The 26,930-nt window shown below is 38.7% G+C and overlaps 3 protein-coding genes across 3 annotated transcripts; 1 reads left to right on the top strand and 2 right to left on the bottom strand.

Moving 5' to 3' along the window:
- Window positions 1–2,175: 2,175 nt before the first annotated feature.
- On the bottom strand, window positions 2,176–11,076 carry LOC133307755 (uncharacterized). The gene is made up of 3 exons (XM_061508309.1): window positions 10,953–11,076; window positions 3,583–3,872; window positions 2,176–2,805 (listed from the first exon to the last, which is right to left on the bottom strand). Exons 1-3 carry the CDS (start codon window positions 11,074–11,076, stop codon window positions 2,176–2,178), a joined length of 1,044 nt encoding a protein of 347 aa, XP_061364293.1.
- Window positions 11,077–18,288: 7,212 nt separating this feature from the next.
- Window positions 18,289–19,956, top strand: LOC133307754 (uncharacterized). The gene is made up of 2 exons (XM_061508308.1): window positions 18,289–18,456; window positions 19,429–19,956. Exons 1-2 carry the CDS (start codon window positions 18,289–18,291, stop codon window positions 19,954–19,956), a joined length of 696 nt encoding a protein of 231 aa, XP_061364292.1.
- Window positions 19,957–24,120: 4,164 nt separating this feature from the next.
- On the bottom strand, window positions 24,121–25,820 carry LOC133307769 (uncharacterized). Its single transcript, XM_061508320.1, has 2 exons — window positions 24,511–25,820; window positions 24,121–24,219 (listed from the first exon to the last, which is right to left on the bottom strand). The coding sequence occupies exons 1-2, from the start codon at window positions 25,532–25,534 to the stop codon at window positions 24,215–24,217; spliced, it is 1,029 nt and encodes a 342-aa protein (XP_061364304.1). The 5' UTR covers window positions 25,535–25,820; the 3' UTR covers window positions 24,121–24,214.
- Between the last annotated feature and the right edge of the window lie 1,110 nt (window positions 25,821–26,930).

The raw sequence follows: 26,930 nt of genomic DNA, 5'->3' as shown, positions 1-26,930 counted from the left end.
ACTAACAACATAGTTGCTCTTCTTCTTCGCGCTTTCATCTCAAGCATCATCGTTACTTTTATAGACTAAGAGATTCCTTATAATAGTAAGCGTGGTTTGTTGTGCCATTTTAATCTGATATCTCCAAATCAGGTATCTGTTTTTCTTTTTATAGATTTTACTATTTCTATTTTTTTCTATTTTTTTTTTTTATCATTTTGTGTTTTTTAGATTTGATGAAGGCGAATATGCAATAATTGGATTTTTAGATCTCATTTTTAGAAAAAAAGCTTAAGGCTGAATCAAACATTGAACTCTTCTTTACGTGAGATGTGAATATGCGCGCAAAGTGTTTGTGTAAATGACAATGAGATTATGTGGATAACAAATGAAGAGGGGATAAAGTTAAATGGGAATGAGTGGATAAAGTTTTTGGTTAAATTAATTATTTTAATTGTTTTTGTGCATCTATTTTGTAGATATCATTGCTATTAGGTATGTTTAATATTATTATGAGTAAAGACCCAAATTGGTCTCTGACAAAAAAAGCGGTGGCCAAATTAGTCCCTAAGAAAAATAAACTCAAAAAAAAGTCCCCAACAATGTCAAACAGGTCCCACGTTAGTCCTTCTGTCAAATGAAAATTGACGGAGTGAGTGACGGTGCTGATGTGTCACGTTAAGTGACATGCGGTTGCCCACGTGGAGTGGTTGGACGACGTCGTTTGGGTAAGCTCAACCACGTTGGACACAAAGTTCTCTTTCATACAAGAAACATCGTCGTTTAGGGTCTAGGGTTCAACTCAAACCAGAAAGCATGGCATCGAATCGAAGGTTGAACGCATGAATTTGGGGAAAATTGATTGACGGTTTAGGAAAAATGATTGACGGTTTAGGGAAGGTGGGTGTATACTGTTCGATTTAGGGTTGAACTTTATGTTTATGCCATGATTATGTCTTCTGGAAGGGGGAGCTTAGGTAGTTCGTTTGGGTTCAGTAGTGGAAGAAGGAAAGCTGCTCCATTATGTAAATGTGGGCTTAGTTGATCCATTATCATTGTCTTTCTAATATGTTTATATCTTTGTAGTAGGGTGGAGTGAAATGCACATTTTTAATCTGTAATATGTATGCTTCTCTGTAATGGAAAGACCACTGTTGGGATGTAATGAGATGTTGATTGTTCTTAAAATGGTTAATGTCCTTGAAATTGATTGTTCATAAAGCACAATTTGCTAAGTATTAAGTTATCTTGAAATGCCAAATAAAATGTCAAAAGACTGTATGAGCTTCTGTGGATTGAGGGAATGCCATAACAACAAGGATTGAGGGAATTAAACAGAAGGGGGGAATGAGCTGCTGTGGTAACAGCTTTTGGTGCCCCTTTGGTCTTACTGTCATGTGTTACAGGCACTAATTTGGGTCTCGATGAATTTGTTAGGGACCTATTTGTCCAATAGGAAAAAATTACAGGGACTAAAATGGTCCTCGACCCAAATTGTGGGGGACTTATAAGGCATAAAAGGGAACCCAGAATTCAGGTATGTTTACACATGACCCCAAAATGACACAGCATACAAATATTGTAACAAGACAAGCAATGAATCAAAAAATAGTACTGTTTGACAGTATAGAAAACAATCATGACAGTGAATACAGATAGTAACCAAACTGACATAATCTTCCAATCATTTCACATCAATGACAGCAATTCCAAACTAGTAATGACATAAGAGATTTAGTAATCCATAAAGCATATTTCATTGATATCATGACTGTGTACTTACAATTGGCACTGACATAATAAACCATTAAGTAGGAACACTATGTATTCCCAAAAAACAAAGTGTTCATACTTAATATGGCCATAACCAGAGGCATACAAAAAAAAGCCATTGGTGAATAATTTAAACAGGGCCAAAACCAAAGTAAACCAAAAAACTTGCCTAATTACAATTCCAAGCTAATGGCCTAATAACAAAAAAATGCCTCCTAAGACATTCGAACTGGCCTAATGTCAGTGATTACAATTCATGTTCAGTTATGTGGGGCTGGCCTAGGTGGCCTAAGTCCTGGTGTAGTCATGAAGCTCATGAATCTGGCTCTGGTGCCACTGCTAGCTGCAGCTGCTGTCTCACTGGTCACTGCCTCAGCAGGATTGCATGGTGGTGGGCTGCTGGCTCTTGGTTCAGCAGGATTGTCAATTCAGAGTGTGTTCATAAGTGGCATGCAAAGCATCCACTGTTAGCCATTGGTGAACATGATTTTCCACAGGTTCATTCTTGTGTGCAATGGCAGCAATGGCATGTTCACAAAGCAATCCAGTCAGCTGCCACACATTACAGCTGCAAGTTTGCTGAGTTAAATTCATCCCAACACGTTGACCCTTTCTAGAAACTTCATACAGATCTTGGACCAAGTTTCCAGTCCATGTTGGTGTCCAAGAATTGCTTGTAACCTTCAACTGGTCCAGCCTCTTCTGTTGTGCCGGTGCTATCTTACCCCTAAAGGTGGTTTGTAGAATCCTCTTGTGTGCTGCCATCCTTCGCATTATGTAGCATCTCAATTCCTCACACAATGTCATTATAGGTTTGTCCCTATAATTGACAATCTTTGCATTCCACACCTCAACCATATTATTCGTGATGTTGTCACATTTAGGCCAGTGACTGTAATAGGCTTTAACCCATGCTGAAGGGTGTATATTGTCAAGATACTTCCAAGCTGGTTCATTTAGAGTCTTCAGCCTTTGCATGACCTTCTCAAATTGGGGAACAGTGGTGCATCTAGCACATTCCAATACAATTCCTCTTGTCTCTTTATCCTTCCACTGCTTGATGAAGTTCTTCCATACATGTTGTACACAGAACCTGTGGTGTCAACCTGGCATAATTTCCTTCAAGGCTGGGACAAGTCCCTGTATGTGAATGACAGTGAATAAAAATTAAAATACAATCTCAAATCAGCATGAATAATATTAGCATGTATAAGGGGAATTTACAGTGCTGGATTTTTAGGTGACCATATTAAAAGAACTGTTGTAGGGACCAATTTGTACCCCCGATAATATTGTTAGGGACCAAAATGGTCCCTTCTGTTAAATAACAAGGATTAAAATGGACCTCGATGATATTTATGGGGGACTAGTTAAGGTTATTAAACATCATTAGATAAGGCAAACACAACACACATACCACATGATTTCAGAAACAAGATGCTGCATGACATTGGCAGCAACAGACATGAAAAAATTGTAAACAATCCACATTATTCAATAAGATCAATGACAGCAATGGCAATGGCAGAAGCTTGCTTGCAAATATTCATTAACAGCAAGGCAATGTCAACAACACATAACACATATACCAGAACACACATACGAAGGACAGCAAACAGAATACTACATGGTCATCAATGACAGCAACCAGAACAAACAGGACAAACTTGGCAATCCAAAATATTCATTAACATCATCAAACAGAATTACTAAGGACAACTTCATCAACAACAGGACTATGGCAAAATATTCATTAACAACCAAAATACAATTAAGTATGACAATTCTATATGAAATAAATAATTGGAAGCACAACCAAAAAAACCTTACCTTATGTTGATCCGAGATGAAGTTCCAACCAAATACTGCATGGTCCCCTAAATCTTCCTGTAATAATGTCAGAAACCACTTCCAATTGTCCTTCGTCTCACTATCAACCACGACATATGCAATCACATAAAATTGTTTGTTTGCATCTTCACCCACAGCACTCAATAATTGACCTCCATAATAGCCCTTCAGAAAGCATCCATCCAACCCAATTAAGGGCCTGCATCCAGCTTTGAATCCCTTCTTACAAGCATCAAGGCAGATGTACATTCTGTCAAATATTGGCAATGCTTGTCAAAATCAAAAAACCAATCCTATCATTAAACCATGAAGCCACAGACTTTGAAAGTGTTAAACAATACAAAGCAATAAAAAAGCAACCTTTTTTATGGATGCAGACATGTATTCCAACGATTAACATGGGGTTTTTAAATATTTTTAAATGGGTCAACCATGGCAGGGACCACACCACCTAGTTGTTACTTTCTTTTAAAACGAAACCCTAAATGGAAACATGGACCACAAAGTTCCACTTCGTGCAGACAAAAACAAGCATTAAACAAAGGGGAACGACATGGGGACCACAAACATTAAACAAAGGATGACAAACAACAATATAAAAAAGTTTCAACTTATAAATACTCATACCTTTTTCAACGGAATGCTCAGCCTCACAAAGTATCCAAATATGGCCCTTCTTTCTTCCACTGGTTCCCTTCGATTCTGGAAAAAGTTGGCAATATTCTAAACGCAAGCACCAGGGTTTAATGGACGGTCTTCTTCCTTCCTTCTCAACGATGAAGTGTCGATGTTAGAAGAGGGGGAAAAGGTAAAGTGTCCAACGGTTAGGTGAGGGGCAAAATTGGGTTTTTGAAAAAAGGGTTGTCCAAGTGGCTGAGTTTGTACCAAACGACGTCGTCCAACCACTCCACGTGGGCAACCGCATGTCACTTAACGTGACACATCAGCACCGTCACTCACTCCGTCAATTTTCATTTGACAGAAGGACTAACGTGGGACCTGTTTGACATTGTTGGGGACTTTTTTTTGAGTTTATTTTTCTTAGGGACTAATTTGGCCACCGCATTTTTTGTCAGGGACCAATTTGGGTCTTTACTCTATTATTATTGTCCTATCAAATGAAGTTAATATACTCTGCATGTTTAGTTGCTATTTTTTGTGCTGCCTCCAAAGCCTTTTTGTTCTTGGGTGGATGAATGTTGAATGGTACGAGAATACTCCCAATATCCAAAGTGCTAGTCAGCTGGTTGTTTTTCAGCTCCCTATAGGTAACATAAAAAAAGTTAGCTTATATATAAATGTATCAAACATGAATGTGAACAATTAGTTACAACTATATTTACAGTTTGAGAACCCTGTAAGGTTTTCCGCCATTGATTCTCAGCATAAAATGGAACTTCCAAAGAAATTAAGGTTGGTACTCACACTGTCTGTAACCGATCCAGGCTGAACAAAGAAACATGAATAGTGTAACACCCCGTGTATACCCAGGTTGTTAACATGTCATCGTATTAAGCCACGCTTAATTAAATATGCAAAATATCTTTTTCTTTTCAATTATGACGTCATTAAACTTAGCCAAGTTGATTACTTAACCAATTTCATAAAACATCGTCTGCATGTAAATTGCAAAAGACAACTAACTGAAATACATCAATAGATAAATAAGTGAGTATCTAAGTCACGGATCTACAACACGTAGTCCGGACAACATCCTGATACATTAATACCACTTGTAAAACTTAACATCGTCAAATCAACGTGGCATAGATAATCCCCATGCTCACCAAATAAACAGCATATTCATCAAGTCTCAATACAAACAGCATGATAATGGATAAAACATAAACACTAAGCAGGTGCATCAGCATAATCAGCAAACATGTCAATCAACTAAGCTCCGGCCTCCTGCCGCTAGAGGTCTCAGCCCCTGGGTTACCTGGACCTGAAATAAGCACCCCAAACGTGGGGTGAGATCTCTAAACAGAAATCTCAGTAAGACAAGGGGTCCTCAAGGATCTTCCACCCCAAGCTCACTTACATGTGCAATATAAGTTCCAAAAACAGTTAAACATTATAAGTTCCAAAATAGTGCAATGCACCAGATAATCATGTCATGTGTGATATAACTAATTTACTGGCCAGAAAAATGCAGGAATACGTCTATTACCCACACTAGTGCAAGACGCCACTTGCATCCACCCACAGTGTCACCGTCTTGTATCACACCACATACTCAGGCTAACCGTCTAAGTGGAACAACACATACATATTAAAAGCCCTTGTACATAAAGCTCAATAACATTTTCAATTATCAAAGCATGTTAACACATCATGCATATAAACCATTCCCCCATCGGGTATGGTGGAACCACACAATGGCTAAACCGAGCACACGAAAGCTTACCTTGCAAGCTAACAATTCCAAGCCACGAGTCCAACCAAGCTCAAAGCCCAAACACAACAGAATCACAATCTGTTTTGGACCAATAAAGAATTAATATTCAAACTCTACAAGCAAACGACAAAAGACAACGTCTTTCCTTTACGTTTCATGTCTTTAGGCCTCTCACAGAGCCACAAGCCCTTAATCACTTGATTCTGACTTAGATTAATTATTACAGAAGTCCCTCTTCATCAATCTAGGGTCCACAAACTCATAACAGCCTTCTGTATGAACAGTAAAGCTACTATTCTTCGAAAACCCAGAATATCCGAATATATGTTGGGGCCATATCCGGATATCATATCTGGATATCCATATTCGGATATTAACAGACCCCATATTCGGATATCAATATCCAGATATCATATCCGGATATTTCGCGACAGAATGCAGATTCTGCATTTCGCGAAGATATCCATCAAAGGTTCAACTTTTAACACTTCTACACGTTAAAGCATGCATCTTTAAGCCCATTTAGGTTTATATACTGGTTGGTTACTTGTTTAACTCATTAAACATACCAAGACTCCACCTTTAAACAAAGAAAACTCGTGATTAAGGTTAGGGACATACCTAAGGCTCTCAAAACAGAATAAGGGAGGCTTTTGGAGCTCACTATGCAGCTCCCAAAGTGCTGACTACCAAGTGCACGAAAATGATCTTCAAGATGGCTCCTTTCTTCACAAAGGTTGCTTCTTGGAGCATCAACACTTAAGGAAATGGTTCCCACCACACCTAACAAAGAACTCAGCCCTCTCACTTCCAACACAGTGGCCAAACTCAGAAAAGGAAGCACTCAACACTCTCACAAGACCCACTACTAGAAAAAATTTGTATTGCGACAGAATTGTTATGGAAATTTCGTCTCTAATTTCATCGTCACTACTACTTTCCGTCACAAATTCCCTCACAAAATCATTTGCGATGGAAAATAGTAGTGATGATGAAATTAGCGACGAAATTTTCATAGCAATTTCATCACTATACAGGTATTTTCTAGGAGTGACCAACTCTCACTCAACAATGGTATTTAGGTGAAGGTTTTATGAAGAAAGGTGGCTCCTTGGCTCACAAATGAAGAGAGGAGAAGGTGGCAAGGAGAAGGCAGCAACTGAAGTTCAGAAATATTCACGTAGGAGGCACCAAATAACCTAGGATCATATGCCCTTATTTATATATAGCTAGTTTAAACTTAATCACACAGTATTAGCACTAATAGCTACGCTTAGCATTTTAATCCCAAACTTTGGAATCTGATCCTACTCAATTTTCTAAAATTTATCATATTTTTATTTTATTTTTCGCAGCACCATTTTGGTACGCGCTTTTACATAGCCAGTATCAGTTCTGGCACCAGTTCTCATTATTTTAACTTGAAACTTGTTTTACAAGTCCTATATATTATTCTAGGAATATTCCCAAACTTATTATAATTTTCCGGGATACTTCATCGGTACGCATTTATACCGAGTAGCAGAACTGATATCTGCACTTTTCGTCTCAAAAGCGACTTTCAGCATTATTAATCACTTACCATATGGTTGAAGCTTACCCGATGACTTCCGGTGTTCTATCTTCACCTTCTGGCAAATCAAACACTTGGACACATACACAGCTATTTCCTTCTTCATACCCGGCCACTAGAAATTACGCTTCAAGTCCTGATACATCTTTGTAGCACCAGGGTGAACCGTGAACTGACCTTTATGGGCTTCTGCCATCACCTCTTCGGTCAAAGGACCTCGAGGAACCACAATCCTCTTCTGGAACAACAAAAGTCCATCCTCATTCAAGACACATCGTTTTGGTTCTTCACGTAATCCAGGAACTCTCTCTGCACTTGCGCATCTTGGATCTTCTCCATAAGCTCATTCTTAACTCTCACAGTCTTCATCTCGAGTAGTGCACCCCCAAACAAGGAAGTCACCGACACGTCTCGAAACTTCTCAATAACATCAAAGTCACCAATCAACAAACTGAATAGACTCACGGATTTCTGCCTCAGAGCATCAGCTACCACATTGGCCTTGCCAGGATGATACTTTTACTCAAAGTCGTAGTCCTTCAGAAACTACATCCATCTCCTTTGCCTCATCTTCAGCTCCTTCTGATCAAACAAGTACTTCAAACTCTTGTAATCACTGAACACAGCAAAATACATACCAAATAGATAATGCCTCCAAATCTTGAAAGCAAAAACAATCGCAGCCAACTCCAAATCCTGAGTCAGGTAGTTCTCCTGATGAGGCTTCAACTGCCTCGAAGCATAAGCAACAACTCTATCGGTTTGCATCAAAACACAGCCCAACCCCTTTCCAGAAGCATCACAGTAAAGCTCAAACTGCTCATCAGGATCAGGAAGGATCAACATAGGCGCGATAGTCAATCTCTCCTTCAGCTCCTGAAAGCATTCCTCACACTCGTGAGTCCACACAAATGGAGTCTCCTTCCGGGTAAGGCGAGTCAATGGTAGAACCATCATGGAGAATCCCTTAATGAACCTCCTGTAGTAACCTGCCAAACCCAAGAAACTCTCACTTCGGTAACCGTCTTGGGCCTCTCCTAATCCAGCATAGCTTCAATCTTGTTGGGATCCACTGCAATTCCCTCAGCAGAAATTTCATGCTCAAGAAACTTCACAGACTTGAGCCAAAACTCACATTTGGAAGGCTTAGCGTAAAGTTTTTTTCTCCTTCAGCACTTGCAACACAATCCTCAAGTGCTCAGCATGCTCCTCCTCTGTCTTGGAGTAAATCAAGATATCGTCAATGAAGACAATCACAAACTTATCCAGGTACGGCTGGAAAATTCGATTCATGTAATCCATGAACACTGCGGGTGCATTCGTGAGTCCAAAAGGGATCACCAAATACTCAAAGTGACCGTATCTCGAACGAAACGCGGTCTTAGGGACATCCTTCGGCTTCACCCGAATATGATGTTATCCGGATTGGAGATCAATCTTTGAATACACACAAGCACCACTGAGCTGATCCAGCAAATCATCAATACGCGGAAGGGGATACTTGTTCTTGATTGTCACCTTGTTCAGCTGCCTGTAGTCAGTGCCCAATCGCATTGTCCCATCTTTCTTCTTCACAAAGATGACTGGTGCTCCTCAAGGAGACACACTCGATCAATAAAATCTTTCGCTGAAAGATCCTCAATATGCTTCTTCAGCTCCGCCAACTCCGGTGGCGACATCCGATATGGAGCTAATGAAATAGGCCCCACACCAGGCAACAAGTCTATGGAGAATTCTATCTTCCGCTGTGGCAGAAACTCTGGAATCTCCTTAGGAAACACATCGAGGAATTCCCCCACCACAGAAATGCCAGTGATATCCTCATGTGTCCCACTCACCAAACCTCCCAACATGACATAACAGAATGCCCCTGCTCTCAAGTTTCTCCTAGCCTGCAGTAATGAAATATATGGCGAGGAACTGGCTGTGGAATCACACGGAGACATTACCACTCGTTTGACACAACAGTCAATCATCACACAATTCCTGGACAACCAATCCATGCCCAGAATGATTTCCAGATTAGCCATCGGCAATCCAATCAGATCTACCGAGTAGTCACGACCATCCCACTGAAACACGACATCTCAATGTACAGTGGTAGAACTATACTTTTCTCCGGTGGCGGTGGTCACCCGCAACGGTGGAGAAAACACAAACATGGGAAACTCAAGCCCCACAGCAATCGGGGTAGCAATAAAAGAATGCGTAGTCCCGGAGTCAAACAATGCATCAACATAAGATCCACCAATGGAAACAGTACCTCTAACAAGGTTCGGAGCTCGGTCCGACTGTTGGCGATCCAACGTATACACACGTCCAATAGTAGGTGGCACTGCAGGTGCCGAAGTAGGTGGAAGGGGAACCATCTGTAGTGGAACTGCTGAACTGCAGCAGCTCTCGCCGTCGACGATGGACAATCTCTAGAGTAATGGCCCTCCTTGCCACAATGAAAACAGATCAGCTGCCCCGCAACACAATGTCCTGCATGCTTCTTTCCGCACCCCGAACACCTAGGAGTGGAAGGACGCCTAGCAAAACCTCCCTGCTGCGAAGAAGTCCTCTTGAACTGGCCAGGCGCCTGCCTAACCGCAAACTACTTCCCTTTTCCCTTTCCAGCAAACTTCCTGTCTTTCCAGGAAGTGGAACTACTCGTTCCCTTCGTCTCAGCAATCTTGGCCCTCTTGGCTTTACTCGTGATACAGACATCCTCGATGTCCCGACACTGCTGCACCAGTGTCCCAAAATCTCTCGAAGCCGCTCCAGCAAGTGGAACAACTATCTCTTCACTAAGTCCCCTACGGAACTTAGCAGCCAAGAAAGTCGGAGTAGGCATAGCCATCCGAAAGTGTGCAAATTTCACCAGGTCAATAAACCTTGCCAGATACTCGTAAACAGACAAGGAGCCCTGCACCAACCTATCGAACTCCCCCTGCTTCCTCTCATGCGCATCATAAGGGAAGTACCGACTCAGAAAGCAATCCTCGAAGAATGGCAATGTCATGACATGACCCTGTATCTCAAAAGCGTGAGAGGTGTTCATCCATCACTCATGGGCATCGCCCTCCAGCATATATGTGGCGAACATCAGCTTCTACGGATCAGTACACTGCATGACCCGGAAGATCTTGTCCAGCGCCTTAAGCCATCTCGCTGCAGTAATTGGATCATAAGACCAATCGAAGGAAGGTGGCTTATGCTTGCGGAAAGCATTAAGCCGGCGGTCTAACACATCGCGATCCTCAGCATGCTCCACATAGGGTTCCATCACCCCAGTAAGGTGACCAGTGCCCTCAACATGGCTCTGGCTCTCGTCCTGCAGATAAGGTGGAGGTGGAGGCGGTGGTGGCGGTGGAGGTGGTGGCGGTGGGAACTGACCCTCATTGCGGTCAGCCCGCATCTCCTTCAACATGAACCTCATCATGGTCATGTTCGCCAGTCTACTTGCCTCAAGGACATCTTTGGTGGCCTTCCGGTGCGCCTCTCGAACGGCGTCCATCATTGCCGCATTGGCCAATCTAGTGGCATCCTGATCGGCTAGTCTAGCCACATGCATCTCAGCCAATGCAGTCAGGACAGGATCCGGCCGATCCTCGTTCGTCTCGCGGTTTCTACTAGGATTTACCATGACTCTGCACAAGTTAACACAAAGAATGAGTTGATCAGACCCACGCAATGTGGTCACCCATGCATTATCATAGAAAAACCCAACAGAGGAAACACACAAGACAAATTCGCAACAAACAATCCTAAGTTATTACAATACATACAAGCTTTTCCCTAGAAAGTGCTCTGATACCATAAAATGTAACACCTCGTGCATACCCGGTTTGTTAACATGTCATCGTATTAAGCCACGCTTAATTAAATATGCGGAATATATTTTTCTTTTCAATTATGACGTCATTAAAGTTAGCCAAGTTGATTACTTAATCAATTTCATAAAACATCGCTGCATGTAAATTGCAAAAGACAGCTAACTAAAATACCTCAATAGATAAATAAGTGAGTATCTAAGTCACGGATCTACAACACGTAGTCTGGACAACATCCTGATACATTAATACCACTCGTAAAACTTAACATCATCAAATCAACGTGGCATGGACAATCCCCACGCTCACCAAATAAACAGCATATTCATCAAGACTCAATACAAACAGCATGATAATGGATAAAACATAAACACTAAGCAGGTGCATCAGCATAATCAGCAAACATGTCAATCAACTAAGCTCCTGCCTCCTGTCGCTAGAGGTCTCAGCCCTTGGGTTACCTGAACCTGAAATAAGCGCCTCAAACGTGGGGTGAGATCTCTATACAGAAATCTCAGTAAGACAAATGGTCCTCAAGGATCTTCCACCCCAAGCTCACTTACATGTGCAATATAAGTTCCAAAAACAGTTAAACATTATAATTTCCAAAATAGTGCAATGCAGCAGATAATCATGTCATGTGTGTTATAACTAATCTACTGGCCAGAGAAATGCAGGAATACGTCTATTACCCACACTAGTGCAAGACGCCACTTGCACCCACCCACAGTGTCACCGTCTTGTATGACGCCACATACTCAGGCTAACCGTCTAAGTGGAACAACACATACATATTAAAAGCCCTTGCACATAAAGCTCAACAGCATTTTCAATTATCAAAGCATGTAAACACATCATGCATATAAACCATTACCCCTTGGGGTATGGTGGAACCACACAATGGCTAAACCGAGGACACGAAAGCTTACCTTGCAAGCTAACAATTCCAAGTCAAGAGTCCAACCAAGCTCAAAGCCCAAACACAGCAGAATCCCAATATGTTTTTGACCAATAATAGTGTTAATATTCAAAATCTACAAGCAAACGACAAAAAAGAACGCCTTTCCTTTACGTTTCATGTCTTTAGGCCTCTCACAAAGTCACAAGCCCTTAATCACTTGATTCTGACTTAGATTAATTATTACAGAAGTCCCTCTTCATCAATCTAGGGTCCACAAACCCATAACAGCCTTCTGTATGAACAATACAGCTACTGTTCTTGGAAAACCCAGAATATCCGGATATATGTCGGGGCCATATCCGGATATCCCGTATCGGGATATCATATCCGGAAATGCATATCCAGATATGCATATCCGGATATCCATATTCGGATATTAACAGACCCCATATCCGGATATCAATATCCGGATATCATATCCGGATATTTCGCGACAGAATGCAGATTCTGCATTTCGCGAAGTTATCCATCAGAGGTTCAACTTTTAACACTTCTACACGTTAAAGCATGCATCTTTAAGCCCATTTAGGTTCATATACTGGTTGGTTACTTGTTTAACTCATTAAACATACTAAGACTCCACCTTTAAACAAAGAAAGCTCATGATCAAGGTTAGGGACATACCCAAGGCTCTCAAAACAGAACAAGGGAGGCTCTTGGAGCTCACTATGCAGCTCCCAAAGTGCTGATTACCAAGTGCACGAAAATGAGCTTCAAGATGGCTCCTTTCTTCACAAAGGTTGCTTCTTGGAGTATCAACACTCAAGGAAATGGTTCCCACCACTCCTAACAAAGAACTCAGCCCTCTGACTTCCAACACAGAGGCCAAACTCAGAAAAGGAAGCACTCAACACTCTCACAAGACCAACTTTCACTCAACAATGGTATTTAGGTGAAGGTTTCATGAAGAAAGGTGGCTCCTTGGCTCACAAATGAAGAGAGGAGAAGGTGGCAAGGAGAAGGCAGCAGCTGGAGTTCTGAAATATTCACGTAGGAGGCACCAAATAACCTAGGATCATGTGCCCTTATTTATATATAACTAGTTTAAACTTAATCACACAGTATTAGCACTAATTGCTACGCTTAGCATTTTAATCCCAAACTCTGGAATCTGATCCTACTCAATTTTCTAAGATTTATCATATTTTTATTTTATTTTTTGCAGCATCATTCCGGTACGCGCTTTTACATCGACAGTATCAGTTCTGGCACCAGTTCTCATTATTTTAACTTGAAACTTGTTTAACAAGTCCTATATATTATTCTAGGAATATTTCCACACTTATTATAATTTTCTGGTATACTTCATCGGTACGCATTTATACTGAGTAGCAGAACCGGTATCTGCACTTTTCGTCCGAAAAGCGACTTTCAGCATGATTAATCACTTACCATACTTATTTAAGCCATCTCATAATTATTAGGGTCAATTATGAAATTATTTTCTAATTTTTCACGATTAATTAATTAATTAACTTCTTTAATTAACGGTGCGGGTAAATACTTCCTTTAAGACTTGTATTGTCCATTACTCCCTATAAATCGCTTTAAATTGCATACAGGTTGTATCAATTGCATGTTTGTTCAATCCAAATTGAGCCCAACAGAGAAGGATAAGTAGGTTGTTGATTCCATTTTTGTTTTCTTCGTGAAGTTGCTCTGTGCTTCATCTTCTAATGCATGATTGGTTGTGTGAATAATCTGGAATGCAGAAAAAGGGAAGAAAGGAGAGGGAAAGAAAAAACACCACTTGTGGAAAAGAAGAGATTTGGCTCAGTCTAGCCAAAATGCACTTACTCTTGTTAGAACTGTATGTTTACCTACCTATTTTATTTTTGTTTAGAATCTGGTATGAAATGAACCATTTCTTAAGCACTAAGAAAATAATTTAATGAAACAAGAGGAGACCTTTTTATTTATTTAGTTGGTTTGTATTGTGAATCTTTGCAATGGCAGGTGTCTGAACTTCCTAATGTGAAAAGGCTGTTTATGGGGCATTAGACAAATGGACAACTTGGGAAACAGATTTCCGATTGATTGCAGCGGTTAAAGCTTTAAAAATCCTAAGGAAGAGGGGTCAGTGGACTCTTGTAATTCAGGTATGATCGCTTTTTTTCCCCTTCAGTTCTTTTGATGATTGATAAATTTTGTTTTTATAATATGCCATAAAGCTTAATAACATGCCGTAGAGTTTCTGTTCTCATAATGTCGAAAGATTTTATAACTTCTCTTTTGTTGACTGGGAGCTTTTGTACTATATACGGGGACTAGATACATTTTAAACTTGTTTTTCTATTTTAGTCGTACAGTTTAATCCATGATGTTAAATGAGTATATGGGCTCTTAAATTTAGTTGTGACTTTTAATTCTGAATCTGGACTCTTATTTGTAGCTTCTTTTAACTCTTGTTATCTAGCTTTTCCTAAGAATTATATGTATATTTCAGCTTCTCATGCAACATATCTCATGGATGCATATTGGAGGTTGCCAACGATACAACTGGAAGTGCAGGCAGCGTAAATTACTATATATGGGTCTGTATCTTCTAATATGGGGTGAAGCCACGAACCTAAGATTCATGTCAGAATGCCTTTGCTATATCTATCACCATGTAAGCTTTGTAACTTAAACCAACCTACGATGTTTATTTACTATTCTAGCACTATATTTTAATAGATGTGTAAGTTCCAAGTGAGATTGTTAAGAGTATTTTTTTTTGGCTTCATCTTGTTTTAATTTCTATATATGTTTTGATACGTTTGCGGTGATGAGTTAAAAATGGAGTTGCTATTGGATATTCAAATCCGTTGTCAAACAAAAATTCACTAACAAATTTGTGTGTCCACGTGTGTGTGCCCATGCCCGCATGTTTATGTCTCTGTTTCTCCCTTTGATCTACCTAGGAACATAGATTTCAAATATATTTCCTTAATTTTTTTAATCATGTAATCCTTGATGTCCCTTTAAAACAGATGACCTTCTTGAAGACATAACTCATGAATCAGAAGACCACTCTCGTGAACTTGGTCTTCAAGTTGTTTCACGTTTGAGTATTGAACTTGAGAATGTGAAGAAAGCAGCAGCACTAGATGTTGATGGCTTAACAAAAACAACAGCCAGGCTTGGCCATGGTCTCAAAAAAATGAGAGACTTTGTAATATTAGGAATTGAGTGTGGTTTCTTGTAATATTACGAATATATCTCGAAAGTTAAATTATCTATTTAAATAAAGTTAGTGTTCTATATTTGGTGTGGCTTGATTTTTTATTTTTTTTCCTTTCGTTTTGGGTTATTGAATTAATTATTGGATCAATGTGACTTGAATAGATGATTCTCATAAAATTCTAATTTTGCACATTAAATTGCCCTGATTCTTTAAATTATATATTCAGAGACATCACATGTTAATTGGCTAACAAATCAATGATAAGGCCCACTCCTAAGCCTATGTTAAACTTTCAAATATCACTTATTGGGAATCCAAAGCCCCCACAAAATGTAGTTAATAAATTCTGGCGGTCTACAGCCTCCAAGAAGTGAAATATATTGTGGAGGTTGTTGACCGACAGAAAGACAAATATATTGTGAAGATTAATGAACTCAAGTGTAACATATTGTGGAGGTCTGTAACTTCCAGGAAAAGTTTTAATAAATTGTGGCGTTGGACACAAAACACCAGTAATCATGTTGTGGCGCATGCAAAATTGGCGTTCTCTATAAATGCCACAAATATATGTAGTGGGGGTCAAAGACCTCCACAATTTGCAAACTTAACCTCGACAAAATACTTAAACATTTGTAGTGATATTTTTTTTTTTGTAATATTAAAACTTTTTAATTATATTATATCAACAAAGGAATAAGTTATTCTACTTACCATTTTTTCTGTCTACCTTTGTCTACCACTCTAAAACACCATAAGATCAGAATCTTAACTAACAATTATCTTTCTCTTTCTTCTTAAGATTTTGATCTAACATTATTGGAGGATGATAGGCAAATGTAGGTAGAAAAAATGGTAGGTAAAATAACTTATCCCATCAACAAAAAGAAAATCAAATACAAAATACAAAGTAACAACAAACGATCTAAAGGCAAACGAATAATAAGGAGCATGTACATATTGAGTTATTTTTGTTTTTTACCTTTTTTGATTTTTTTTTTTATATTGTATACTTGTTTTTGCTTTATTCTAAGGGGTTCAATTTTCTTATGTTATTGGAGATAAGTATCTCCTATTATAAACACATGATATGGCGGGGCCTATCACCCATTAAAATAAAATAAAATGATGGCACTATTTTCGATTGAGAGTGATATAAGATAACTCTCTCATATAAAACGAGAGAATGATTTCCCTTATTCTAATCAGTTTTGTTATTTCTTCTTATCCTATTAATTTTGAAAAAAAGGAAGACTTCTAAGTCTAACCACAAAATTGATTAGTTGACCTTAGGGGTGTTCGCGGTCTGGATTGGATCGATTTTGGAAGCAAAAATCATCCGATCAAATCCCTTCGATTTGATCATGTAATCATTCATTCGGTTTGGATTTTTTTTTCAAATCCGATCCGATCCAATTTTTTTCGGTTTGGAATGGATCGGTTTTCGGTTTTTTGAAAATCTTAAAATTTATTTCATGATTATTATGCAAATAACATCTTTTATATATATTGGCTTTGTAATTATTATTTTTTTGGACAATGAGATATGAAGCTCTATATAGATAAAATTTTGTTAATGAGATATGACTAGGTTTTTTCTTGGGTTTACTTTATGGATTAATGAGTTTTGGGTTTAAAAAATTTTGGACTATGATTGGGGAAAGACCCAAGTAGGTAGAGGAAAATTAATATATTGGATCGGTTTTCATCTACCAATCCGAAAACCGATCCAATCCAATTAAAATTTGCGATTTTTTTTTTGTTTTCAATTTTTCGATTTTCGATTTATTCGGTTATCGATTTTTCGGTTCGGTTACTGCCGTTTAAATCGGTTGATGAATACTCCTAATTGACCTATTTCAATATTTGGACCCAGCAACCCAATGAGCCCATTTAAAAGTAACATGAAATCAAATAAACAGTAACAGATCTGTAGTCATGGAATATGAATGGGCCGTTTGAGTTACTACTGGACCAATTGTCAGTATTGGACCAGAAAACAATTGGCCCATTTGTGACAATGAAAAATAACTTAGACCAAAAAAAAAAGAAAAAGAAAAACTAATTTGTAAATGCAGGGGAGCTTACGCTTGTGAAGCAGAGGGGTTGTTATGGCGTCTGGTAGTGTACTCACGGTAGAGATGAAGCTCGGCAGCGTTATGCGTTCAACGATGCGGCGCAGTGGAGGAGCTTGCGGTGGTCCCTTAGAAATTTACCTAAACAATTTTAATACTCGAACCTATATGTGATTGAATCAATAAATTACCTATATATATATATATATATATATTATATTATATGCTCACATTCATTATTAAGCCAAGACTGCTATTGGTTTTAAGTGGCATTTGCTTATTGAATTGGAAGAGAAAACCCTATAGCATGACATCATAATGATTACATGACATTCGTCGCATATGCCAGCCACACTATATCACCTTCGACCAAACGAAACGAAACAAAACGGTAACGATTAATGCAAAACAGAGATGAAGATAATGTAATGAAATACGGAATTTTGGTAGACGCAAGTGTACGCTCCCAGTATTTTATATATGGCGTCATTGAAACCCGAATTAAAACATCTTCCGGATAATGTACCTAATGATTTTTATTATTTCTTTTTGAAAAGATCTTTTTTCGACATATACATGAGTCCATAATTGGGTTATAAGTATATATCAAAGTAGCCAGTAGGATATCTCTATATATATACATATATACACACACGAACACACACCAAAGAGCTGTGTGCATTGTAAGAGAGAGTTATAAATGGAGTGGAGAAAATATTATATGGATCTGATGCTTGTGCCATTGGGGTTAGTGATCATACTTGCATATCATGTATGGTTATGGCATAAGAGTCGGACACAACCCTTCACCACAATCTTTGGAATAGACGCTAATGGTCGGCAATTTTGGATTCCTACCATGATGAAGGTATGCTCGTATATATAGTTTATAAGTATCTATATATTCCCAATATTTTACGAGTTTTTGTTTTCCCCTTCGGTTTTGTTAGATATGGGATGTGGTCTTGTTCACTTAAGTACTTGTTGAACAGCAACCAAATTGATTTAAGAAATCCTACATCCGTACAACAACTTTGCTCTTGTATTTAAAAATCTTAATCAACAATAACCATTGTTGTTAAAATCTCGATTTATCACTGCGATTATATAATTTTACGATTTTTTTTCATTAAAACGATTTTACTATTATTTCAAACGCTTTTACGTTTCTAAGATTTTTTTACATTACGATTTTACGTTTTACGATTTTTTAATCACCTTCCGATCTTAGTTAAGATCTCGATTTTAACAACATTGACAACAACTATTGGTTTAGGAGATACCACTAAATCTTGATAAAGTCGCATCTTAGGGCCCATTTGGATGGACATGTAAAAAGGAAAAAAAATTATGTCTTATTTATTTTGGAAATTCTTTTTAGAAAGGCTAAAGTATAATTTTTTTTTTAATTTGGTTTTTGAAATCAATATTTGACTTTTAATTTCTATTTTTTAGAAGCTAAAATTTTTAACTTAAAAAAGAGAGTAAATTTTTGTCTATTTTTGTTATGTATGTTTTTTTATTTTTTTAAAACAAAGATCTAAACGCACTTTGTAGTAGAAATTGTTTTATTTATTTATTTATTTTTCTATAAAAAGCAATTTTGGCTAAAAAAAAGTCCAGCTAAATGGACTCTTATACGAGTATAAGAGTATTCAATTCATACTAGCTATATCTCCAATGAATTAGTTGGAAAAAAAATATCAACGATTGTACATGTATTAATTGTACTGTATGCATTCAGATATATTGGGATGGAGTCCCAATATCAGCGCGGAAGCAAAAATCTCTCATCTGTTATTTAAGCATATTACTTACCAAATATGAACCGAAATTGCAGGATATTGAAAAGACGAACATATTAGTAGTCCAATCTCTTCGGAACTTAATAATGGGGTCAACGCTTATGGCAACAAAATCCATTCTCATTTGTGCTGGCCTAGGAGCAGTTATAAGCAGCACCTACAGTGTTAAAAATGCAGTCAACGACTCAATTTTTGGAGCACATGGGGAATATGTGGTGGCATTGAAATATGCCACATTGCTTGCCACATTCTCATTATCATTTCTATGTCACACTCTATCTATCAGGTTTCTCAGTCAAGTGAGTATCCTCATTTGCACTCCACAAGATGTCAAGTCCATGGTGACCCCAGAATATTTAACTGGGCTTTTGGAGAGGGCCACAACATTGAATATAGTGGGGAACAGGCTTTTCTATTCAGCACTTTCACTTATACTTTGGATCTTTGGGCCTGTGCTAGCTTTCTTAGCTTCAATGGCAATGGTACTTATACTATACAACCTCGACTTTGTGGCTGGGAACGTCAAAAGCAGAGTGGAGGATGCTATCCAGAATGATATTTGAGACTTAAGCGTTTAATTAAGCCTTCATCTCCATGTTGCCATGTGCTAGAAGGAATACATACACGTATATAAAATATATTTACTTCAGAGTTAAAATAATGTACCCAATGTTGTAACCACTCAATTTTGTCCTCACACATAAAATAATATAAATATAAATAAAATAAATAAAATGTGAATCCTTTATTTTGGAACATATTGTTATTATTGCTATTATTTATTTTTGTTTTATATGAAAAAAAGAAAAGAAAAAAAAAGATAGAGGAAATAATAGTGCATGAAAAAAGAAAAAACAAAAGGCCCAATTCAAGTGCAACTCAACTCGGAAATTTATGACTCAACCCATGCTCCAACTCATGACCCAACTCAGCATCTTTACGTTGTTAAAAATAAAAATAAAATCCTAGCCTCTTTCTCTTCATCCTTTCCAAGTCACGCCTTACAACATGTGGTCTCCTCTATTCAAAGCTACAATGCCTCACACTTCTCCAACCTATTTCGCATGCAGGTGCTTCAGATCACATCATTTAGTGAAGAGCCGCATTGCAAACCTGCCATCTACATTCACCGCCTCAACAACTTGGCCATTTGAAGAAAGCAGAGGCGTAGCAAACCCTTATACGAAGAAATCTCCTGAGATCTCTCCCTATAAATACCAAGGAGGCTCAACAAGAGTGTGAGGATGGAAAAGAAGAGAGGTTGGGAAGTCATTTTTTACATAGAGAGAGCTTGTATTCTATATGAGAAAAATTTTCTTTATGTATTTTTTTTTAGAAATATTCCAATTCCAATCGGTTCATCGTTTCGCGACTAGTCCGATTCGGGGTGGGTCCAGGATTAAGGCTTTAAATCCCTCCCAAAGGTGGTACTGGGGAGGATCGAACACATGCTCTCACCCCCACCTGCTCAGCTCCCATGCGTCAACTAAACTACCATCATTTGGTTATTTTCTTTATATTTTAGAATACTATAATAGGACGATAGAAGGAAGAAGAAAAATGAATTGGGGACAAAAAAATCGTTGTTGATTTCTAATTTTGAATGGACATGCACTAGAGATATTTTTTTTTCTCTTCTTTTAAAAAACTTGAAGTAATTTTATTGATTGCCGTAAGATTCCGATTGTTGTATTCTCCCCTTCGCCCATGTAGAATAAAAAGACACGAAAATTTATCGTGGTTTGGCCAGTAGGCCTACGTCCACATTGGTGATGTTTCTCCCCTCTCAGTGATTTTTCAGGAGGGGGGTTCCCTTCAATATAAATAATAGATGATACAATAATTGGTCCAAATTATTTTGCCCACAATCAAAGAAATCACATGATTTGTTTCCCTCTTTATGGACTATATTTGATACATGATTACAATCAATCAAATCCCCTGATTTATCTCCTCTGATATTTCTAACATTCCCCCTCCACGTTGAGGCGAAGATATCAATCAAGCCCAGCTTGGTAATGATGTTTTGAAAGAAGCCTTTAGGAAGAGCCTTTGTGAACATGTCTGCAAGTTGATCTTCACTTCGAATATATGGTGTCTCAATTATCTTAGCTTGAACTTTTTCTTGAATAAAATGGCAATCCACTTCAATGTGTTTAGTTCTCTCGTGAAACACAGGATTGGATGCGATATGAATGGCTGCTTGGTTATCACAGTACAACGTAATAGGGAACTCCATTTTCTTCAAGGTGAGGTCGTACAGGAGATCTTTGAGCCAAATAAGTTCACTAGTGGCTGAGGCCATAGCACGATATTCAGCTTCTGCACTAGAACGAGCTACTACACTCTTTTTTTTTTACTTTTCCAAGTAACAAGGTTGCCTCCCACAAAGGTGCAGAAACCTGAGGTAGATTGTCTGTCGTAAGGGCTACCAGCCCAATCAGCATCAGCATACCCAATAATATCAGTGTGGCTATTCTTTTTTAACATATGCCTTTTCCTGGACATGACTTCAAGTAATTAAGTATTCAATATGCAAGATTCATGTGATCTTGTGTTGGTTTGTGTAGGAATTGACTAACGTAGCTCACCGGATAAGAGATATCTGGTCTGGTTATGGTGAGATATATTAGTTTGCCAATAAGTCTCTGAAATTGTCTTGGGTCAGATAGAGGAATGGAGTCATTTTCAAATTTACCTTTATATTCCATAGGAGTATCGACCAGTTTGGATGCCAACTTACCAGTCTCCTTCAAGAGATCCAAAACATATTTCCCTTGTGAGATGAATAAGCCTTTATTAGATTCAACAATTTTAATACCGAGGAAATACTTCAAACGCCCAAGTCTTTAATGTCAAATGTCATATTGAGATGTTTCTTCAATTTATCTATCTCGATCATATTATTCCCGGAAATAACTATATCATCTACATAAATAAGGACCACAATGGTATTTCCAGCCCAGTGTTTGACAAATAAGGTATAATCTGACTTACTTTTGAAGAACCCAAATGCAGTGAGTGCCTTGCTCAACTTTCCATACCAAGCACGAGGAGATTGCTTTAGGCCATATATTGCTCATTTTAGTTTGCACACCTTACCAGGTTGAGATTCACGAAGATGACCTGGAGGTAGATCCATATAGACCTCTTCTTTAAGTTCTCCATGCAAGAAGGCATTTTTAACATCCATTTGGAAGAGTGGCCATCCGTGATTGACAACAACTAACATAAGGACCCTCACAGTGTTCATCTTTGCTACCGATGCAAAGGTCTCTGTGTAATCTACACCATAAGTCTGAGTGTACTCTTTAGCAACAAGCCGAGCTTTGTGTCGCTCAATGGACCCATCACTTTGATATTTGATTTTATAAGTCCACTTGCAACCAACAATGTGTTTTCCTTTGGGAAGAGAAACTATTTCCCAAGTGTGAATTTTATCAAGAGCACCAAGTTCATCATTCATAGCAGCTTACCATTCTGGAATTAGCTTTGCTTCTTCAAAGGTGGCAGGTTCATGATGCTTGTCAATGGCAGTCGGCAAAGCCTTATGTCCATTAGAAACATGGTCAAGACAAACATAGTCTTGAATAGGGTAAGTGACAACCATAGAGACGTAGTCCTTTAATTTGGTTGATGGTCTAATGGTTCTGGTGGACCTACGCACGGACTGATCTTGCATTATAGGTGTATTAGAGGTGGATATCTCATCTTCAGGAAAATCAAGAAGGGGTGGTGCTACATCTGGTACAACATCTGCTAGTGGTACTTCATCAATTACCTTATTTTCTGGTGGGACAACGGTTGGTGCCATATTTGTTGGTGGTATTGCATCAACTATATCTGTTATTTCACAAGAAGTTGGCCTGGGAGAAAAATCAAGTTGAGTTATGATTCCAATCTCCCCCTGATTTTTATCCCTGGAAGAGAAGCACATGGACTTTTCATCGAAATAAACATTGCGAGAAATATATAACTTCCTGCTAACAAAGTCATAACACTTTGTAGCCCTTTTTGATAGGCGAGTACCCTAAGAAAATGCACTTAGTGGCACGAGGCTCGAGTTTGTTGGTATTTTGCAGGTGAACAAAGCACACACAACCAAAGACTCGTAGATTAGAGAGATTAATATCTCGACCATAGAGTACTGCCAATGGAGATTTGTACTGAAGTTGTTTGTTGGGTGTGCAGTTGATGAGGTAACAACTTGTGAGTACTGCATAGGACAAAAAATTAGAGGGGATATTGCCATGAAAAAGCAGGGACCGAGTGACCTCTAGTAGATGTCGATTCTTTCTCTCGGCAATGCCATTTTGCTGAGGGTACCAACACAGGATAACTGATGAACAATTCCATGAATTTGAGAAACGTCTGCATGGAGTGATTAACATATTTGGTACCATTGTCACAACGTAAAATTTCAATACTCATGCAATAAGTAAAGCCACATGCAACGAGATTTGTCATCAATAAAAGTAATAAACCATCGAAAACCATCACAAGAGTCAACCGGGGCAGGCCCCCATACATCAGAGTGAACAAGTTTAAAACTAGCAGAAGAAACATGATCACTACTACCAAAGGGCAATCTATAAACTTTAGAAAAATGACATGTATCACAAGTGCTGGAATCAAGAATAAATTTAGAATCAACATGGTTCAAAATCTTATCAGAGGGGTGACCCATGCGCCAGTGCCATAGTTGGGATTCCCCCGCCATACAAGCAGCTGAAAGGCCCATAGTTGACGTGGGAAGCAGGTAGAGACCATTCTGACAAGGACCTTCACCAATCTTCCTCCCGGTGCGAGTGTCCTGAAATATCACCCTTTTTGCAGAAAATATAACATTGCAATGTAGATCTTGTGTAAGTTTAGCAACTGATAGTAAATTAGCAGATAAAGATGGAACAAACAATGTATCTGATTGTCTGTCAAATAAATTAATTTTTTCCAAACCCATAACCGGGACTTTATTTCCATTTGCAACAGTTATAGAAGCAATGTGATTAGTATCAGATATATCACATAGTAAGGAGGAATCATTACACATATGCTCTGTAGCACCTGAATCGATAATAAAGGATCTAGGAAAAAAATAGTAAGTGCAGAGGACATACAACCATGGACGAGGTGACTAGCATCAGAAGATTTTCCAGTGGTGCCAAGGTTAAGGTATTTTTGTAGATGAACAACAAGTTTTCCCAATGTAGATTGGAGATCACCAAGTAATTCTACTGAAGATGGTTGTGATATAATACTATTTGCACCAATAATGTGCTCCTTTTTTAAGTGTGGGTGCAGTAGCCAACATCGTTCACGGGAGTGACCATCTTTGTTGCAGTGATCACAGTGGTATCTGTTGCTACCATGCCTTTTCCCTCTTCCTTTAGGACCAGAATGTCCCATGTAACATGTAGGTGTAGAAATAAAAGTAGAGGATGAGGAAGTACCTGCATTGGGTAACAGAATCTCCCGGGCAGGCAAGTGGTATGCAGAATGGTCGATGCGTTCACTGGCAGCGGGGGACATCGGCCTCATGGCACGAGTACGTGTCTCTTCTTGATGAATGAGGTTGCAAACAGATGTGAAGGAGGGAAAGGGAGAAGTCATGAAAATCTGACGCTTAAGAGACTCATATTCTGGTCGGATACCGGCAAGGAGAGTAAATACCCGATCTTGCTCCTCTCGGGTCACATAGTCAGTCACTGCCGCTGCTGTGGGACGATACTGTCGAAGCTCATCCCATTTTTTCCTTAATTGGCCAAGGTAATCAATGAATGACTGGAAAGAAAGCTGGTGGGTCGTGTGGATTTCTTGTTGGAGCTTAAAAATGCGAGAGGCGTTGTGTTCATGCCCGAAGTGTTGTGCCACCGAGGCAGTATCAGAATATGCAAAGAGTTCATAAACATCAGGTTCCATTGAGTTGAACAACCAAGTTAGTACTTGATTGTCAGATGCTTTCCAAACCGTGTAGAAGACATCTGTTTTGGCTGGAGCTCGATTAGTCAGATGAGATTCTTTAGATCGTCCACCAAGTGCAACTGTGACAGCGCACTTCCATGGCATATAATTCCGGCCATTAAGAAGGATGACGGTGAGTCGTTCGGTATCAGAGGTATTGGTCTTGTCGGAAGCAGCCATGAAACCAAATATAGACCAACAAAAAAAACACAAAAGGAGAGAAAGTGAAAAAAATTCCAAATAAATTAGGAACCTGGCAGGGCCATAAGTACAAATAACCACACACAATGGTAGAGATAACACACGAATAGGGGCAGTAGAGAATGAACAGCACACAATCGGTGCCCAGGCAAGTGACAGCGCGACGTCAGGTCGATGTGGATCTATTGAATTTCTCTCCCCTCTGTACGGTGACCAAGGCGTTAATAAGCTTTAGTAAACAAAAGTCGACTATAGGGAAGGAAGAAAATTTGGTGGCAGGCGTTGATTTCGGGAATTGAATTTGGAATGGGTTTTTGTGATTTGAAAAATATTCCCCTTTTTTCAAACAAAAAGTAATTCTGGTAAGGAAAAACAATATATACGTGTATATATTTTTAACCCGCTCTTGAGATCGTGTAAAGAACTAATTCAACCCAAAAGCTTAAGTTGTTGGGTGAGGCCACGTTAATAGTTTTATATATCTCAACATGTAAAGAACCAATTCAACCCAAAAGCTTAAGCTGTTGGGTGAGGCCACATTAATGGTTTTATATATCTCAACACGCCTCTCACACGAGAGCCCACTGAGCTTAAATGGTGGACAATGCACAGGCCCACCTACCTGTGCGAACAAAGAAATTCCACTTGAAAGAAAGTGGGGGGCGGCGAGGATCGAACCCGGAACATGAGGCTCTGATACCATGTAGAATAAAATGACATAGAAATTTATCGTGATTCAGCCAGTAGGCCTACGTCCACACTGATGATGTTTCTCCCCTCTAAGTGATTTTTCAAGAGGGGGTTCCCTTCAATATAAATAATAGATGATACAATAATTGGGCCAAATTATTTTGCCCACAATCAAAGAAATCACATGATTTGTTTCCCTCTTTATGGACTATATTTGATACATGATTACAATCAATCAAATTCCCTGATTTATGTCCTCTGATATTTCTAACAGCCCACCATTGCGCGTCTCCAACCAATTGGTGGCTTGGAGTCAATCTTTCTTTCTGATTTCTCCATATTATAAACCAAAGGCACATCTCCATATTATAAACCAAAGGCATATCTTCATAATCCGCTGATACTCTTTTGGATATTATTTTCCTATTTTTTGTTTTCATTTGCTCTTGTTTGCTGGTGCTGAGAAAGATAACTGTCGTTTTGCTGGTGCACCTCTGTTTTCAGAGTTTTGTTACAACCCTCTTTAAATATTCATTCATTAACCTATGATATAATGTTACAAATCATGGTTTCGCTTACTTTTTTTTATTGACAATAATTATTGAATGACACTTTAATAGTATTTATTCAATTCAATGATAACTGGTGCATAGGGGATTATTTATTTTAGTGATATTCAGTATCG

The sequence above is a fragment of the Gastrolobium bilobum genome, unplaced genomic scaffold (genome assembly GCF_033153095.1).
Source record: "Gastrolobium bilobum isolate Gb01-03AN ecotype WA unplaced genomic scaffold, APGP_CSIRO_Gbil_v1 utg6313, whole genome shotgun sequence".
In the NCBI taxonomy this organism is placed as follows: domain Eukaryota; kingdom Viridiplantae; phylum Streptophyta; class Magnoliopsida; order Fabales; family Fabaceae; genus Gastrolobium; species Gastrolobium bilobum.
Note: the sequence above shows the minus strand (reverse complement) of the source record. Positions and strands in the feature narration are given on the sequence as shown.

Excerpts from the sequence above, each read along its gene's own strand:
- LOC133307755 (XM_061508309.1), bottom strand. The coding sequence starts at position 11,076 with ATGATGGACGCCGTTCGAGAGGCGCACCGGAAGGCCACCAAAGATGTC. Across the intron at positions 3,873-10,952 it reads GCGGGCTGACCGCAATGAGG|CATTGCCAATATTTGACAGA; the intron begins GTCAGTTCCCAC and ends GATTTTGACAAG. Across the intron at positions 2,806-3,582 it reads TCATCTCGGATCAACATAAG|TGGAAGGATAAAGAGACAAG; the intron begins GTAAGGTTTTTT and ends TTCATCAAGCAG.
- LOC133307754 (XM_061508308.1), top strand. The coding sequence starts at position 18,289 with ATGGAGTGGAGAAAATATTATATGGATCTGATGCTTGTGCCATTGGGG. Across the intron at positions 18,457-19,428 it reads GGATTCCTACCATGATGAAG|GATATTGAAAAGACGAACAT; the intron begins GTATGCTCGTAT and ends CCGAAATTGCAG.
- LOC133307769 (XM_061508320.1), bottom strand. The coding sequence starts at position 25,534 with ATGGCTGCTTCCGACAAGACCAATACCTCTGATACCGAACGACTCACC.